Below are 20,069 nucleotides of genomic sequence, written 5' to 3'. Positions count from 1 at the left end.
AAGTCACTGTACCTCATTATAACACTAAAAATCATGCCCATCATCATATTAAGGCCCCCATTTTCTTACATACATTCTGTGACTATGCATGTTATCCATCTGCCCATGCTCAATAATTAAATCACTTCTAATTACATAATCTGGTGCCACTGTACTCATTATCTTCAACCCTGCCCATCTTTTGATGCTATAAAACTATCGGAATTACTGCAGTTCGGGGAGACAGATTTTGGACTGATAGGCCATCTGCTCTCTTGCTTTGTGCCTAACAATAAAACTCTTTCTCTGTTTGAAACCCTGGTGACTCAGGAATTGGTCATTTGAGCATATCAGGCAAAAGAATCCATTGCCTTGGTCCACTAACAGATCCTGAAAGCATTCTCCAATACACATTCTCTACGGAAATCTACATCTCAGAGTTGTTTTCTAAGGAAGCAATATGAAACTGTTGGTATGTGAATAAATTCAGTGTCTGCTAGATCCTCAACTAATCCAATGAAGTATTTTATACATATTTAGAAAGATAAACATTCAGGAAGCAATTTTTATGACCTAGCTGTGTCAAGATTTATTGTTTTTCTATCCTGAAAGACCTGATTTTTGAGAGTACAGCTACCATATTCAGTGCTAGGCACTGTAAGATAAATATAGATAGCATCTACTTTCAACAATCAGAAATTAATGGGTTAGAGAATTATATGCAGTAGCTGTTGGTAGCTGTTGCTAAGGATTAAAGTGATTGTTAGTAGTAGTAGCAGTAGTATATTAAGAGGGTGCCTCATTCAGGGACTGAATCTCTACCGTGCCAGTCATTGATCCATAGCCCATATTCTTGAGCTATCTGTGAACCCAACATGGGCAAACAGGAAATTTAAATAAATTTTTCTTATTATCTTAGGAATTGTCTTATTAGGTTTCTCTTTGGTAAATTGTTTTGAATCCTAAGCAAAGGCTATACTCTATGTTTCACTATCCCTACTAGTTGTATGTCCAGCCAGAAAACCCAGTCACTGCATTGTTTATTTGTAAAGAGAAAAGGAAAGACCAAAGTGTCCAAGCTTTGAGAGGACCCTCGCTTAGTTTATGGACCTTAGGATTGGAAGCAATAGCAAGAGGAACCTAAGTCAAAGTGCATATAAGTGACTGACACACAGAAAGCCCACCCACTAGTAAATATAGTCACCCAATACTCTGGTATCTGGTCATCCTGTAATAGTGACTTTTTAAATATAATCTTAAAACTGTAAGCAAGCAGGAAATTATAAAGTAGCCTTAAAATGTAACCTTCAGAGCAAAGCTGGAAACAGGTTTTTATTTTCATAAAAGAGCAAAATGTAGCCTGCAAGAATAGGTAAATGCAAAGTTTGCACCTTTCACAGGTGTCACCTAGTTCCTGAAGAAAACAGGAAATAACTAAATTACTGAGGTTCTCCAAACCTGTTACATGTTAACTAAAATGATTAAATCGCTTTGTCTCTAATGGGTTTAGTCAATTAAAGAATCACTGGGAGATTGCCCCAAACCTCCCAGATATAGATAAGCCTTTCATCTATCACTCTTGTTGCATGTTAATTAAATGATTATCTCTCTTTGTCTCTAAACCTGCATTAAAAAAAAAAAAAAAAAAAAACAATTAAAGAAACACTTCAGGGAGGCAGCCTGGTTTAGTGCCTAATATGGGGCTTGAACCCATGACCCTGAGATTAAGAGTCTCAAGCTCTACCAACTGGCACCAAAACTGTAGAAAGGGCACTTCTCAACTCTGGGTTTGTCATTCAGTGTGGCCAATAGAATGGTCATGATGCTGAAAAGCAGAAATCCAACTTTAGGCTTAAAATGGATACTAGAAAAAATGGAATATAATCAGGCCTTCAGCTTTTCAGTTGTTTGTCCCTTTGCCATATCTATTCAACTAATCAACACTCTGAGTATTTTCTGATTCTTTACTTCTATAAATCAGCATATTTGCCCATATTTTCTCTCTCTTCATTTCTTCTGCCACTCTTTATTTCAATACTAAATACTAAATCCTCCTATTCCAATACTAAATCTTTCTGATTACACAGTAAACCAGACCTGAATTGGATTAAACAGATTTGGTGTTTCTACTATTTATAGTTCTGAATATGGGAAGAGAAATGCAAGAAAAAGTGAACAATTGATCAGAGTGAAGAAGAAAAATAAAACAGGGAAGAAGAAGAGAAGGAACCAAAAGAAATAGAAAAGAGATAAGACAATAAAGGAAGACAAAAAAAGTGACAAAAACCTGTCATTAAGATTTGACTTTACTTAACATGAAAAGGTGACTTCAATTTAGGCCTTGTTTCTAAATTGATGGACAGACTGAATTACGGCAGACCTGTAATTTGGCTCTACCTAGGAGAATAGAGAGCAGAAAGTCTAGTAAGTTTCACTCTGGTCATCAATCACTAAGCAAGTGTTTAGACACTTTGAACGCAGTACTGATTTGAGCCAATGAAAAGGAAGTTGATTATGTTGTTGAGAATTGTAAAAGCCCCCATTAAGCTATATAATGTGAAAATCCCTGGGTAAAATAGTTTTATCCCTTGGAGGGAAATTTCTTCTTTGATGACTTCATTATCAAAAAGAAACATTTATTAAACTATACTGAAGAGTACATTTATTCAGGAACCAAAATTATGAGACAAGGCCCCTGACTGTTGCAGTATACTATGTTACTGAGAAGATGGGATATATACAGGAATATAAGAATATATAATGCACCATAAGCTTGAGATACTTGAGACTAGTTTTTACTAAGTGATTTAGGACACTACGGGAGATTGAGTCTTGAGAAAATTTGTAGTAGAGAATGGGTTCTCAGCTAGGCATTGGGGAAAGATTAGGAAGTGAAGGAGGTATTGTCAGGAAGGATAAACAGTGTGAACAAAGAGATATAAAAAAAAAACACTCAAGAATGTATTAAAAACTGATCAGAGAAAAAAAAAATAACTAGTAATAAACATTTTTTCCCCCAGGATTTTTTAAGGCCCTGGAGATTTCTATTATAGATAAAGAAGAATAAGACCTTCTTAGCATTTAAACACTTTCTCCCAGACTTTAGGGACAATCTCGGAAAATAACCAATTGCATTGACCAGTACCACTTTGGTCAGAAACCAGACCTGGCATTCCTGCAAGTCAGAATTTTATCAGATCAAATCTAGCTTCCCTTTTCATCTCCACTGCCTCACATATACACTGTAACAGTGTGTCACAATATGTCTAGCAAACCTATCATTTTTATTTGTATTTAATTAAAAATGAGAGGAATTTTGACCTCCAAAATCAAGAGTAATTTTGTATTAAAAAATGGTGAAATTTGATAAAGCATTCTTTCCATTTTGGTTCTTCCATCTCTAAAACCAAATTGGAGTAATTAAATTTAATTGATTAACATATAAGCAGTACTAATTTCAAGTTTCAGAGAGATTTATTTTCAGTAATATGTGACATTTTGAATCCATCTGCAAAATGCTCTAAAACTTACAGTTGTTATCCTTGTGGGTACATGAGCAGAATTAATCAGCCAAGGAATCTGTTTTTTGATTTTCACCTTCCTCATCTTCCTGCTGTAGGACAAAGCACAGATTTTTATTTTGTTTTCTCCTTCCCCAGAATCATGCTAAAATATAGCACTTTAAAATAAGTTTTAATATTTGTGGAAATTTTGTGATTGGCTGTTTCTATCTCAGACTGGCAATTTCAAATATCCAAATGTCTCCTTTATTCCTCATATTCAAAGTATTTTTAAGTGAATAGAACACAGTGCTAAAATTAAACCATTATTTATCCTATCAAGTGATTATGGTTTTGTCAGGTTGGAGTCATTTAAGAAACCACACAATGCAGTGAGTCAAAATTTTAAGTGGAAAGTTCAAGATTTATTAGAGGAAGAAAGCAGGTGGGGGCCAGTGAAAAGAAAGAAAATGGCTCTGGCTCTCTTTCTGAGAGCTGCATTTTTTAAAGAAAAAAAACTGTATTGGGAGGGAAGGGTATCCACTGGGTGGTGTCCTGTGCCTTGACTGGGTGAGGGCTTATCAGGTTCTGAGCTGATTGGTTGCTAGGGTTCTGATGCACTGCTCTTCTTTGAAGTGCAGCTGCATTATCTATTTGGAGGGAGCAGGCCTTTTCTGCATGCTTATGGTCGTTCATCTTATAGACATATCTGATCTTGCTTTATCCACTTTTTGGGGGTTGAGGCGCCACCATGACTGGAGTTTCTAAACAGCTGCCAACCCGTACTTTATGGCATCTCTGGTTTCTACGAGGTAAGCTGTGTGGACCATGGGTCAGAAATTTCTTCTATATGTTAGACTCTTTTTCTGGGATCTGACAGGTCTCTTTAATTCTAGGGGATGCCCTAAACAGTGTGCCAGCAACTCTGAGGATTTCAGGGATAAAATCAAAATTTTCCTGAGGATCTTTGCTGTATTAATATAACAGCTGCTAAAATGTACAGACATTTTTTTTTGTATGTCCTTAGAAGTATTTTCTTAGAAGATCTTTATAAAAAATCATACTGTATTTAAGCTACCATGCACTCCTTTTGCCTTCATTTGTTGGCTTCTTGAGTGATTAATTTATTCTTTCCTTGAGTACATATCTATTGCGTGCTTGCAATGTGCCAAGCAATTCTTCTATGGCCTTGGGATAAAACTGTGATAAAGACGCATGAGTATGGAGGTAAAATTGAGAATACAAAGGCTTAAACAATAGTTTCAGAGCACACCAGGGGACTTCCTGTTTTAGCTACAGCTAATTAAGAGCTTGGAAGTCATCACTTCCACTTTTAAAACAAGATAATGCTGAACAAACTGAAAATTGATGACTTTTCTTGGACCCATCAGAGAACTGAGATTGCAAAACAAACTCCCACCACAAATCTGGTTAAACAGGCACATCCAGAGAGACAGTTGTGGGTTTTGTTTCCAGAAACCACACCAGGTTCTCTTGGTTAAGAGCCCAGAAAGGTACCCCTGTGTTTCCAGACATGAAGGGGGTTGGGGATAATAATCATTGTGAAATATACCCAGAGCACTCTCCACAATGAATGCCTACTCCCCAGGGGATAAGACTTTCCCATGGGCTTATCCAACCTGAGAAACTACTCTAGAACCCTCTACTCTATTGTCTTTCATAAAGGCAGAACAAAAATCTACACCACTGGAGAAACACTTGTGTTTACCACCTTGAGACACAGGCCCACTAAAGACTGAAATTTAATTGTAAATTTATAAAATACTTTCCCTATCCCACACCTTGGCAAAATACCAATAGGGCTCCAGTGAAATAACAGATGACTACAGATGAAAGAGTTGCAAGGTGCAGGATCTCTCTGAGGAAGAGCAGTTAGGGAAGTCCGTAGTTAACAGGGGATCTCAATACAAGGGCACTAGAGGCATTTGAAGCCTCCACCACCACTACTTACAGAAAACATCAGAGACAGACTATACCTCAGCCAAATTAACATAAAACCTCACATTAAAGGCCTATATTTTTAAGTTCTTCCAGCTATCCCAATGAAAACAATAATTTTCAAACACAGTCTTGCTGCCCCTGGGAAGATCTATCTGAAATTATGCCACATAATTGCTAAAAACTATATTCTGTGTGCACCTCATTTCTTTAATCTCACTGAAGTAAAGCTGCTTCCACAGTACTGAAATTGTTGGCCACATGGCATGGGTGTTTTCAAGACTGTGTGTTTTATTTGTAAGTTCCTCTCATAGATGAAATGGAGTATTCTCAACACCTATAATAATTTGTTTTTTTCTTTAAAAAACCTATGGGAATAAAATCAAACAAATACAGTCAAATACTTAAGGGAGAAAAATTATTTGAGTTATGTCAGGCAGGTAATTAATACAAATATTGTCATTTTTGTAATTTGTAATTTGTTGTGATTTTCCTTATTCTAAATATAGTTCATTGTTGTTCCTACTTCTGAATTTAGAAACTTTGCATCTAGTAATTAGTGCTTGTTTTCCTAAAAGAGAGCCCTCTAAAGCAAGAAAAATTAAGTAGCCCCAAAATATGAATCCATGCTTGGACACAGGAAAAAGGTAATGCGATCTCCATTTGTATATGAAAAAGGAATCTCAGTAGAACAGTTGTACATCTGCAATAGAAAGAAATCATTCCTGATGTGGCAGCTTGGACAAAGACTCCAGGATTGATGGTGCTAAGAGAAAAAATAATTTAAAAAAAAAAATGATAATTTTCTGAGTGCATTTGAATCTGTAGAAGGGATACTTGAACTTCTGGTGGATAGTCTGGAGTGGAATTACTGATGAGTATATAAATAATTAAGCAATTATTTAAATGAGAAAATTAAGCCAAATGGAAACAAGATGTTGTTAAATAAAGAAACATAATAAAGGTCAAGATTTGACTCAGTGGGAAAAAAATTTACATTGTCAAAATAATGTAAATTAGAATAAAAATCTAAATAATGATAAGAAGAAAGAAAAATTAAAAGGAATAAAAGGAAATGTGAAAGTTGGGATTAGAGGATGTAAGAAAATTGAATGACCATCTTTCATACTAGAAAGCCAATAAGCAATCTAAAACTGAAAACATAATTTAAGAAATAGCAATGTAAATAACAGAAATTTTAAAAATGTTATCAGTGAAAGTCTCTGGAGAATAGGATTTATGGTAGGTGAGGGTTGGAGCAGGAGGCTACTATTTTTCATCAACAGTGCTCTAGAGACTTTTTTTTTTAACTTTTTGAACTTTGTATGTATACATTTAATAAAATAATAAATTCACAGAACTAATATTTTGAGGGAAAAGACAGTAACGAAGTTATTTTGTGTTTACACAATTCCTTAGACACAATCATAGTAAGCAGTTTTCTGGATAGTAAGTCTTTGGTGTCTCTAAGATAGGGACAGAAATTAAAGGGGAATTTAAGATCATTTTATTCATTTGGAATGAGCCTTCCACTTTGGAACATAAAGCTTGACTACATTTTCTCAAGTAAAACCTTTTATCTTAAAGTTACCTTCAAATGCTTCTAGAGTTGAATATTGGAATTATTCATTTAAATTTTGCTTGAAAGTTGGGAAGAGGTATATCACAAAATTTTCACAGGGATGAATTGAATATTTAAAAATTAGCTCATCACCCCTATTTCCTCCAGTATTCCCCCATTCTCACGACACAGGCTTCCATTGCATTATTTCTTATCTCATCTGAACAAAAGGGTTCAGAATTTCAGAATAACCTTCAGCTGCTCTTCTCATATCCAAATAGTTCAACTTTTTCATTCCTAAACATATATTCACATCCTATTAACTATCAGGCATATTCCAGATTCTAAGGAAATAGGGATGAAATATACAATGGACATGGTCTCTGGCCTAGTGTACCTTAAAATTTAGTATGAGAGCTAGAAGATGAAGAAGCAAAAAGTGACAGGTGAAATGAATGTTAATTGTGTTAAAAGAATAGAAGCCAGAGCTAAACATCCCAATGAAGGGAAGGGCCTCTTCAAGTATGGTTTCCTTCTCAAATGACCTTTGGGGAGAGGTGAAACCTGCTCTGAGACCTCGTATTAGAGTGTAGAATGTCTTAGGAGGTAGGAATGGAGGTGGAAAAGAGATTGAGGAATAGGAAAAAAATGTCAGTGTGATAGTGAGTAACAGAATGAATAATGAGACAGTGGAAGAATCTGAAGTTGAGATACAGTGAGGGATATATCATCTAGATATACTGTGGATGCTTTGCTGGCTATTAATAGCCTGTATTTCAAACAGGTTTGATGATACAATTTTTGCAAAGAAGTGGAAACACCTGAATTAAATTTTAGAAAAATGTAATTTTTTAAATTAAATTCAGTTTTATTGAAATATACTCACATACCATACAGTCATCCATGGTGCACAATCAACTGTTTTAGTACGATCGTTTAGTTATGCATTCATCACCACAATCTGTTTCTGAACATTTTCCTTATACCAGAAAGTATCAGAATAAGAATAAAAAATAAAAGTAAAAAAGAACACCCAAACCATCACCCCCTTCCCAACCTATTTTTCATTTAGTTTTTGTCCCCATTTTTCTTCTCATCCATCCATACACTACATAAAGGGAGTGTGATCCACAAGGTTTTCACAATCACACTGTCACCCCTTGTAATCTACATTGTTATACAATCATCTTCAGGAGTCCAGACTACTGGGTTGGAGTTTGATAGTTTCAGGTATTTACTTCTAGCTATTCCAATACATTAAAACCTAAGAGGTGTTATCTATATAGTGCATAAGAATGTCCACCAGAGTGACCTCTCGACTCCATTTGAAACCTCTCAGCCACTGAAACTTTATTTTATTTCATTTGCCTCCCTCTTTTGGTCAAGAAGAAATTCTCAATCCCACAATGCTGTGTCCAGATTCATCCCAGGGTGTCATATCCTGTGTTGCCAGGGAGATTTACACCCCTAGGAGTCAGGTCCTCCACATAAGGGGGAGAGCAGTGATTTCACCTGCCAAGGTGGCTCAGTCAGCAGGAGAGAGAGAGAGGGCCACATCTGAGCAGCAAAGAGGTACTCAGGGGGAGATTCTTAGGCACAATTATATGCGAGTTTAGCCTCTCCTTTGCAGTAACGAGCTTCATAAGGTCAAGTCCCATGGTCGAGGGCTCAGAACATCAAACCATGAGTCCTAATGTTTGTGACAACATCAGCATGAGTCCACGTGAGGAAGTCCAACACTTCTGCACTTTCCCCCAGCTTCTCAGGGGGGCCCTGTAAATATATTTTTATTCTCTGTGCAAATTACTTTGGGATGTGTCACTATTTCACTCTAACCTATACTAACCTACCATATCTCACTTCCTATTCAAAGTTCCATGTAATTGTGGTGTTTGAACAAACCGACTGTAGAGTTATACTGCTTAGAAAATATAGATTCCACATCAAATAAACATCTCTTCCCTTGGTCTCACATGGAAGTTGAAGTTTTAAAACACAGTCAGTTTTGACTTAGAAAAATGTAATTATATTTTTTTTAGGCAATGGATTGGATAAAGGAAGGAATTAAAATATCATTTAGAAGGCTCTTATAGGCTATTAAGTCCAGGTGGAAGGTAATGGTACATTAAATTAGAATAATGACAGTTGTAGCAGAGACTGGCTGTCCTTTCATAAAAACTTCTCTCCTGGACACCCATCTAGATGAGATGTCCCAACCTTCCTTGCAGTTAGGTGTGGCTGCATAACTGAGTTCTGGTGAAAGGAATGAGGATGAAGTTAAGAAGTTTATCTCCAGGCCTAGCCATACAAGCCTCCCATGTGATTCTCCACTGTCTTCTGTCATCTGCCTGCTGACTGTTGACATATGGTGAGGATGGCAGAGCCTTAATCAGCCTGAATGTCTGAAAGACATAAAGTAGAACAGCTCCACCCCATCCTCTAAAAATTCCCCATCCTTGCTGTATATTTAATTTTAAATTGTAAGGAAATAACTTTCTATTCTGTTAAAACTGGCAAAGCTGTTCTAATGGAAGTAAGGATAGTGGCTAACCTTGAGAGGAATAATGACCACAAGGGTGTACAGAGAGGATTCAGGAGTACTGGTAACTTTCTGTTCCTTGATCTCTGTGATGCTCAAATGGATATGTTTCATGAAAATTACCTCCACCTTATTTATGATAATTGCAGTTTTCTGTATTTTACACTTTCTTAAAGTTAAAAAAAAAGTCTATTGTGTTAAGCCACAATGACTTAAAATTTTATCTGCTACAGTGGCTAGTATTAGTTTAACTATGCAGCAGTGGAAATGCAGGAAGATAAATGCATTTGAATGTAATTTGGAAATAGAATTAACAAGAATTTTCCAAGAGATTGGATGTAAAGGCTTAGAATGTGGGTGTAAGCACACTTGACTGTCACTTGTCTCCCTTGAAACCCTCAGTGGTGGCCTCATTTCCCTTCAAACACAGAGCTCCAAGATTTTTACTCTTAAATGGCAATGTCAACTTGCTTAATGTTTTCTTTGTCAGTGATGAGATCTTGGCTTTCTAGACTCTAAACCTGATTAAGTTTCTAATTTTGCCACTCAGGAGGTTGGCCCTCAAGGACCTTAGTCTAGGCAGTCATTTATAACCCCTATTTAATCAAGCTGTGTTCAAATTTTTCATAATCTACTTAACTGTCTCCACACTTTAGATTGTTGAGTCTTATTTTTCTTGTTCTAAACATATATTTTTCATAAATGAGTCAGTTGACAGGCTTCCTTAAAACCTCTTTTAGATCCCCAATATGTAACTGCCTCAAAGAGAAGTTTTTGTTCTTTTTAAAGTTGAGTTATGGATTATACAGTTTTTTCCACTTAGTAAAATAATTTTCACATACTATTAAAATCTTTGTACAGTGGTTCTCCAGGGAAATATATCCTTCTTTTTGTTTTAATTTTTTAAACCAGTGAATCCTCTTGTGAGTGAACAGAGTGTACATAAAGAAATATAGATCTTACAATCATGCAAACTACAAAGCAAGCTATTGTGCTTCTCTTATAAGACAGAAATATCTCAAGGTAAACAGTTGGCCTGAGATATTCTATTTTTTCTTCCTTTCTAAACTGCTTTTTAAAAGAAATATAGTTATTTTATATGTACCAAGAAAAATATGTTCCATATTGAATATAATATAAATTGGAGAAAATACTGCCTCATTTTAAAAAATTCATGAGAAGAAATGAAATAAGTTTTTTTATTAAGTTTTTAAGATATCTTTTAGCTTACATACCCTGAGTATTTGTTGCTGGTGCTAATGTGTTTTTTGGATGAGAAAGGAAGATAAGCTATGGATGAAAGCAACATGAAAAATCTGTTGGAAATGTGATATTCAGAAATTGCTTGTTTTCTGGATGCACATCAAAAGAAGACAGTTGGGAATGAAATTGCCACTAAAGACATTAAGGTTTGAGAAAATTAGTTTTTTTTTTTATTTTTATCATATTAACTTTATTCTATTATATGATGCTAAAAGAAAAATTGATTCCTTTGTAAACCATTGAAATAGTATGGCATGAAGGTAGAACAAAGAAAACAGTCAGCTAGTTAATTTGGAAGTTACTGGATGAATCAATTATAAGAAATCTTTGAACCTCTCATTTTGTTGGAGTCAAGCTTTGGGCAGATATCCTTGAAATATCCAACAGAATCTCAGAAACACATTATATTAAATAAATTTGTTGTTTTCTCCTGATAGTTATTATTTTATACGCCTCTAGTATACATGGTCATTGTGAATATTGTGGAGTATGATACTGAAAAGGTGGTTTGTTTTGAACTCAGGGATATTTCCTTCATAATTATCATGCAGTCATATTTAATTCAATAGAATTTAAACATTCCATGTAAAATTCAATTGTCATATCCTAAAGGAATCTATTTCTTTAAATTGCCATAGCAACCACAGTGGTTGTAAATATATGTCTATTTTACTGTCATCTAGCAAGCACTTTATTAATGGCTTTAAGAAACAAAAACAAAGTTGTCTAGTAACTTATAATCATTAAGATTTTGTTACCTAAATTAAGGCTAGACAGTATCTACATGTGAATCTACCTCTGAATTTATTATCTGGCATCTTGTATAACTCATCATACTTTTCCTATGTGTTTTGACCTTTAAAATAGACTGTAACCACGGATTTAAAAACTTTCTTTTGAATAGATTGGATGTGCAGCTTGAGAAAGTGGTTGCAAACACATTTGACTCTCAAGTGTCTGGCTTGAGAAACTCAATGGTTTAAATGTATGAACTGTATTTAATTGGCAGCATATAGACATTTTTAGAAACATGAGTCATGCAAGAGGATGGGAAAGGAAGGTGTGTGTGGGGGTGGGTGGGGGGGAGTCTTAGTTGATTTATATACATTAACAGTCCCTGAAAATGTTTGGACATTTTTTAAGGCTAGAGCTGGAATATATGGATGTAATAAGGTTAAAATAAATTGTAAGTTATGATAGAATATTCCTCGTAGAAAAAGTACTGTCATTCTTTAAGAAAATCTAGTGATAGGCTTTTCAGGTGATGTATTTGAGGACATGATCTGGAACAAAAGAGAAAAACAAGAACAAATACACAAGTTAACATCATTTTGTGATTGTTTAGGCTGAACCAGAAAGAGAAGAGAGAGGGAATAATGAATAGGTGACAGAAGAAAAGATGCAACCATGGCAGGAAGGGAAATATGCAGAGCAGTGACACCAGTGAAGACAACCAGGGATGCCTAGCTAGAATTTTATTTTTAAATAGTTTGTTTTGTAGGCCCCTCCTCTGTCACTGCAAATATTCAGCAAACTATGCTACATAAACAAAACAAATACCATCCATGAGAATATGCTTTATATCTGCTTTAATATTTGCCAGAAGAAATAGAACACCCATTCTGAGTGAAAGGAAAGCAAATTCACATCTTCAGGAAAAAAGCTGCACTAAAATTGGTATGAGAATGCGAATCCTGAAGAATTTTCAAAAGTTTGGTTAAAGTACTGAATTCCCACTGCACATAGCCAGAGATGTGTAAGTCACCATTATAGTCAGCATTACGCATATTTCCAAAGGCAGAGAATCCTTAGCTGGCTTCTGATTTACAGAATAGGAAAGTCCATCATAAAGAGCAAAGAGATTAATTTAGCAAAGTGGAATGAGTCACCAGATGGTGTAAAAGAATTTAATGTAAAGTAAAATGATAGGAAAATAGTTGCAAAAACAGAAGACAAAAACTCAAATAGCATGATAGCTCTTTTTTTCTGTTTCTAGTTTTGTGTTTAACTTTACATGACTTTATCAATGCAATATATCATCCCTTTGACATGCTTGGGTTTATGAAATGGAAAAAAGCAAACTCATGGAATTATATTTGTTTAGTGAAGTTTGAGTAAAAATTATCAGGACAAAATTTCAAGTTTGCTACTGCTAACTAACAGGATATTGGGGGAAATTGGGTGTAGGTAGCAATGTGCATTTGGGATATCTCAGAAAAACAGGTAAATCAGTTTTTTTTTTCTTTTTTTCCCTCTGTTTAATAGAAGCCAGCTATGAGAAATCACACAACAGTGACAAGCTTTATTCTTCTTGGACTGACAGATGATCCACAGTTACAGGTGGTCATTTTCCTTCTTCTTTTTTTCACCTACATGTTGAGTGTTGCTGGGAACCTCACCATCATCACCCTCACCTTACTTGATTTGCATCTCAAGACGCCCATGTATTTCTTTCTCCGAAATTTCTTGTTTTTAGAAATCTCCTTCACAACTGTCTGCATTCCAAAATTTCTTATTAGCATGGCAACAGGTGATAAGACCATATCTTACAACAACTGTGTAGCACAGCTGTTCTTTACCATTCTCCTGGGGGCAACAGAATTTTTCCTTTTGGCCGCCATGTCCTATGACCGCTACGTGGCCATTTGCAAACCCCTGCATTACACCACTATCATGAGCAGCAGGGTCTGCAATTTGCTGGTCTTTGTTTCATGGTTGGCTGGTTTCCTAATAATTTTCCCATCATTGCTTGTGGGCCTCCAGCTTGATTTCTGTGCAGCCAACACTGTCGATCATTTCTTCTGTGACGTTTCTCCCATATTGCAGCTTTCTTGCACAGACACGGATTTAATAGAATTAATGATGCTTCTCTCAGCCATTTTGACACTCCTGGTTACACTGGTGTTAGTGACTCTCTCTTACACAAACATCATTAGGACTATTCTGAAAATACCTTCTTCTCAACAGAGGAAGAAGGCCTTTTCTACATGTTCTTCTCACATGGTGGTTGTCTCTATTTCTTACGGCAGCTGCATCTTCATGTATGTGAAACCCTCTGCGAAGGAAAGGGTGTCTTTAAATAAAGGGATAGCTCTGCTCAGTACTTCTGTTGCCCCCATGTTGAATCCCTTCATTTATACACTGAGAAACAAACAAGTAAAAGATGCTTTTAAACACATGACCAAAAGGATAGAGATTTTTCAAGGAAGGGAATAACAGCAACAAAAAAGGTTACAAAAGCTATGAGTAATCAAACAAAATAAGAAAAGAGAAGTGTGCCACAGAGCTCTACAAAATCTGTATTCATAAAAATATTACCTGTCTTACTTGACTTAAAATTTTCACTGTAGTCTGCCTCATCTCCAATGCCTAGTTCCCATCTGTATTTTTCCCGTAGGCTGAGAGCACATATGCAAGATAATTCCTGTTTTGGGTGAAAGTCACATTCCTCTTTATTTGGTGCCTCTATCGATTTCCTCTCAAGAGTCTTTCAGAGGGACACAAAGAGGAACTTCATTTTTCCTGTGTTCCTTTCACTGTTCTGGAATTCCAAGTTTCAAATTGGAATATATTCCAATAGAACTTATTACACTTTCTACATTTGATTACTTAATCACCTTATCATTGATGGATTGAAATCTGTTTTCTTACTCAATATTTAGTTGGAGCACACTAATTTAATAGCATTTCTTGAAATTGCACTTTTTGATAGTTCCAAAATTTGAAATGGCATTAAAGATATATGTATTTTCAGAAAAAGGTTAAAGAGACTGCACAGAAATTAAATAATTACTGTCATTGTAGCTGTCAGATTGAAAATGTTACTGAGATTTATTGATTGCTTATAATCTCTGTGAAATTTATTTGTTCCCATCTTCAAAACTCTTTAACAAAGGTATTTTCATGGTCATTTATGCATAAAAAATCCAAGGCATAATAAGCTTATATAAGCTGCTCATGACAAAAAATTCACTGATGACAAAAAAATGCTTCCTTAATCCCCATTTGCTTCTTAAGGCCTGTTAATAAAATGAAGTGAATAATCTCTGTTTGTCCCTGTGTCACTTGACATGCAAAAGTATAGTAGGATCTATATAGAACATTCTACATGTTGTAGAGAATGGCATAAATAAAATTAAGACTTTATGGAATCTAGCAGAGTACCTTATTTTTCAAACCTAAGTATTTGAGCGTTAAGAAATTAGTAAAATGACTGATCATATCTATAGCAGGAGGGCTTCCTGTTTCCTTTAAATGGTGTCATATGTCACTGTAACCAAAGGAAATAATTTTTCCCTGAAGACTCATGTAAATTTCCTCAGAGAATTATTTGCCTATCACTTAGTTTCTACACAAGTGGAAATCTATGGGAATTTCTGATTGTAGGGATTATTGTTTGCTTTGATTTACCAAATTGTTTCATGGATTTTGTCCCAGTGTATTTCAAAGTAAATATAACTCTTTTAGACATCCAGGTTGGTTAATATGGATTATATCTGCATCAGTGAGAAGATTTAAATCCACATGTCTACATGAATATTAACCAGGGCACAGAGATGAAGCAGAGAAAATTTTCCAATATACATTTTAAAATAGGGGCCATGACTATGTAAGTGGTTTCCATAAAACCAAAACAGCTTAAAGAATATTTTATTTAATAATAGAATTTGACACATTAAAGAAGTACCCTTCAATTTTCCTTATTGCATAAAATAATTAGGCTATTTTTACAGATCAATTTCTTCTGAAGGACTTCAGGAACTTTGGTTTATATGCACAATATTTTCTATTTTATAGGTAAGAACTACACTCAAGAAAAGAATACATAAAATGTTTGGCATCTGACATAGCCAAGAATTGCTTGCAATGCTTTTCACAGATTTTCTTGTGTACACTCTAGCGTCAGTCTCAAGTTGTTCCAAAATGCTGTTCTGTGGAATATTTATTTTATCTTCCTAAATATTCTTCTACTTATTAAATATGAACTCAAAGCCTATTTATCACTTGTTAAAGTCCAATATGTAGTCTGATCCATAAATTCTTTCATACAGATCAAAGATTATAATTTCTCTCATCATAAATAATTATGGAGAACTTTGTGAAACTAAGAAATATATTTACTTTGATTGCATAGTGTTTTCCTTTTCTTCTATCCCTAGGTTGTGGACAAAGGAAAATGCAAAAGGAAAGAATCACTAGACCTAGGCTATAATGAAAAATGGTTAGTGGAATATATTATCCACTTAACTTGAAATAAATTATGAGTATGTGAATAAATGTTTACTTCTGTGAATGCTAGAGATGTGAGTGTATTATATGAACCCGTGATTCTCAAACTGTGTTAGACATTTTAGTTTTTCTTAAAATCCCTTTTCTGCACCTATTTCTCCCATCCCTGATGTTCCTTCCTCTCTGGAACTAAAAGGTAAAAAATGATAATAATAACTAATACTTTCTGTTGAACTAATAAATATTGACTGTTAAGAAAATCAATACTCAAGGTACATCAATTGTCTCTTAAGTAACCATCCTGCCTTCAACCTTTAACTTTAACTTCCCTCTGCCATTGCATCACTTTCTAAAATACTAATTTAATCTTGCCACTTTCCTGCTAAGAGAGGTCGATGGCTTTCTATTGCATGCAATATACAATATTCAAACTCCTCAAGTATTTTTGTAACCTGGCCTTTCTTTCCGGTTTTAATTCTTATCACTTTCAAATTAAGCAGCCCCAAAACACTCTGAATAACTCAGGGCATTGCAAAAATTGGGTGCTCTTGATATAGGGAAAGCATCTTCCTTGCCTAAATCTTCTCTGCTAAACTGTAGAACTTTGGTCATTAATGAAAATTAATTAATATGGAGTCTCTTGTGGAAGACTCTGGTCAAAGTTAGATTAATCACTCCATACTCCTACTTCCATGGAGCTTATAGTAGACTCTAGAGGACACCTATAATATCACATGTACTGTAATTCATTGTTTGTATCTATTTCCTGCATTGAAGTTAAGTTCCTCAAGAGCAGGACCTACATTTTACAGATCTATTCATTCTCAGTATTTAGCCCAATGTCTAATAAAGAATGAGTGAATAAATGAATGCAACAGTGAATGACAGGAAATGAGTGAAGTTAATATGTTCACTAATAAAGTAAGTTTCAAAAATGTGGCATTTGATGATTAATATAAAAATTTAAGGCAGTGTTCAGAATGTCAATTACAGAAGTAATTAATGGATGAGATTTGCTAACAGATTCACAAGAAATAAAATGTTTAGGTCTGATAAAATTGCAAGCTCATGATGAACATGGGATATGATGGGAGAGCTGAGAGGAGATAGTTAAATTGTGTGCTTCAGTAAAGTCCCGTTGTACTATACCTCAATAATTGAGCTTAGTGTTTGTTCCACTTTACACTGGGCTTTAGAAAAAGTTGGTGCAAACAGAGGAGAATAATGGATATTGTCAGAAACTTGGAACTTGTGTCATATGAGCAAAAATTTAGAGTAATAATGATATGCAGTTCAAGAAATAATTACCTGTAAGGGAAATGAATACCATCTCCAAATATGAAGATCACCATGCCGTCAAAAGTTATGGACTTATTTTTTTTTGTTTTGTTTTGTTTTTTTCATTTTTATTGAGATTGTTCAGATACCATACAATTATCCAAAGATCCAAAGCGTACAATCACTTGCCCCTGGGTACCCTCATACAGCTGTGCATCCATCACACTTAATTTTTGTTCAATTTTTAGAAACTTTTCATTACTCCAGACAAGAAATAAAGTGAAAGATGAAAAAAGAAAAAAAAAAAAGGAAACTCGAATCCTCCCTTATCCCTAACCAATCCCCCTCAATTGTTGACTCATAGTGTTGGTATAGTACATTTGTTACTGTTTATGAAAGAATGTTGAAATACTACTAACTGTAGTATATAGTTTGCAATAGGTATATAGTTCTTCCCTATATGCCCCTCTATTATTAACTTCTAATTGTATTGTCATACATTTGTTCTGGTTCATGAAGTGATTTCTAGTATTTGTACAGTTGATCACAGACATTGCCCACCATAGGATTCAGTTTTATACATTTCCATCTTTTGACCTCCAACTTTCCTTCTGGTGACATATATGACTCTGAGCTTCCCCTTTCCACCTCATTCACACACCATTCGGCGCTGTTAGTTATTCTCACATCTTGCTACCAACACCCCTGTTCATTTCCAAACATTTAAGTTCATCCTAATTGAACATTCTGCTCATACTAAGCAAGAGCATCTACATTTCTTCCACAAGGCAGGAGGGAGAGTCAAAGAAGGTAGAGAGGCAAAAGAAAGAGGAAACAAAAAAATGACAGCTAGGAAGCAGCAAAAGGAAAAATAACCTTAAATCAAAGTAGAGTAAAGAATCAGACAATACCACCAATGTCAAGTGTCTAACATGCCTCCCCTATCCCCCCCTCTTATCTGCATTCACCTTGGTATATCACCTTTGTTACATTAAAGGAAGCACAATACAATGATTCTATTAGTTACAGTCTCTAGTTTATGTTGATTGCATCCCTCCCCCAATGCCTCCCCATTTTTAACACCTTGCAAGGTTGACATTTGCTTGCTCTCCCTCGTAAAACAACATATTTGTACATTTTATCACAATTGTTGAATACTCTAGATTTCACCAAGTTACACAGTCCCAGTCGTTATCTTTCCTCCTTTCTTGTGGTGTCTCACATGCTCCCCATCTTCCTCTCTCAACCATATTCATAGTTACCTTTGTTCAGAGTACTTACATTGTTGTGCTACCATCTCCCAAAATTGTGTTCCAAACCACACACTCCTGTCTTCTATCACCCTGTAGTGCTCCCTTTAGTATTTCCTGTAGGTCAGGTGTCTTGTTCACAAAGTCTCTCATTGTCTGTTTGTCAGAAAATATTTTGAGCTCTCCCTCATATTTGAAGGACAGCTTTGCTGGATACAGGATTCTTGGTTGGTGGTTTTTCTCTTTCAGTATCTTAAATATATCACACCACTTCCTTCTTGCCTCCATGGTTTCTGCTGAGAGATCCACACATAGTCTTATTAAGATTCCTTTGTATGTAATGGATTGCTTTTCTCTTGCTGCTTTCAGGATTCTCTCTTTGTCTTTGACATTTGATAATCTGATTATTATGTGTCTTGGCGTAGGCCTATTCATATCTCTTCTGTTTGGAGTACTCTGCGCTTCTTGGATCTGTAATTTTATGTCTTTCATAAGAGATGGGAAATTTTCATTAATTATTTCCTCTATTATTGCTTCTGCCCCCTTTCCCTTCTCTTCTCCTTCTGGGACACCAATGATACGTACATTATTGTACTTTCTTTCATCCTTGAGTTCCCGGAGACATTACTCATATTTTTTCATTCTTTTTTCCATCTGCTCCTTTGCGTGTAGGCTTTCAGGTATTTTGTTTTCCAGTTCCTGAGTGTTTTCTTCTGCCTCTTGAGATCTGCTGCTGTATGTTTCCATTGTGTCTTTCATCTCTTGTGTTGTGCCTTTCATTTCCATAGTTTCTACTAGTAGGTTTTTTGAACTTTTGATTTCTGCCGTATACATGTCCAGTGCTTCCTTTACAGCCTCTATCTCTTTTGCAATATCTTCTCTAAACTTTTTGAATTGATTTAGCGTTAGTTGCTTAAATTCCTGTATCTCAGTTGAAGTGTACATTTGTTCCTTTGACTGGGCCATAACTTTGTTTTTCTTAGTGTAGGTTGTAATTTTCTGTTGTCTAGGCATGGTTTCCTTGGTTATCCAAATCAGGTTTTCCCAGACCAGAACAGGCTCAGGTCCCAGAGGGAAGAAATATTCAGTATCTGGTTTCCCTGCAGGTGTGTCTTAGAAAATTGCTCCACCCTTTGATGCCTCAGGTCACTGTGCTTTTCTGCCCAGCAGGTGACGCCTGTTAGCCTATAATTCTTGCCTGGTGTGAGGAGGTATGGCCGTGTTCCCCCAGGCTCTGGGGTCTGGTTCTGAATGGAAAGGGCCCCACCCCTTTCCTCCTAGAGAAGACAGACCCCTCAGGTGGAGGTCATTAGCATTTCAATGGTCTCGCTCTGCTTGTGGTGTCTCCACCCTTCCTGGAGTCACAGCCCTGGAAACTGAAAATGACTGGGGCTTTCTCCACTGAGCCAAAAAAGAAACAGATAGTCCCCTTCAGACCCAGTCCAAGACAACCCTCTGGCTCTCCCAGGTCAGTCGTCACCCAAAGCCTCTGTCTGTTTTTTGGGGCTGCG

General features: G+C 35.7%; 1 protein-coding gene across 1 annotated transcript; it reads left to right on the top strand.

The window, feature by feature from the left end:
* Positions 1-13,075: 13,075 nt before the first annotated feature.
* LOC119541907 (olfactory receptor 6C74-like) lies at positions 13,076-14,017 on the top strand. Its single transcript, XM_037846259.1, has one exon. It carries the CDS (start codon positions 13,076-13,078, stop codon positions 14,015-14,017), a length of 942 nt encoding a protein of 313 aa, XP_037702187.1.
* The last annotated feature ends 6,052 nt before the right edge of the window (positions 14,018-20,069 follow it).

The sequence above is a fragment of the Choloepus didactylus genome, chromosome 8 (assembly GCF_015220235.1).
Source record: "Choloepus didactylus isolate mChoDid1 chromosome 8, mChoDid1.pri, whole genome shotgun sequence".
Taxonomy (NCBI): domain Eukaryota; kingdom Metazoa; phylum Chordata; class Mammalia; order Pilosa; family Megalonychidae; genus Choloepus; species Choloepus didactylus.
The sequence above is the reverse complement of the archived record's forward strand: the minus strand, read 5'-3'. Positions and strand labels throughout refer to the sequence as shown.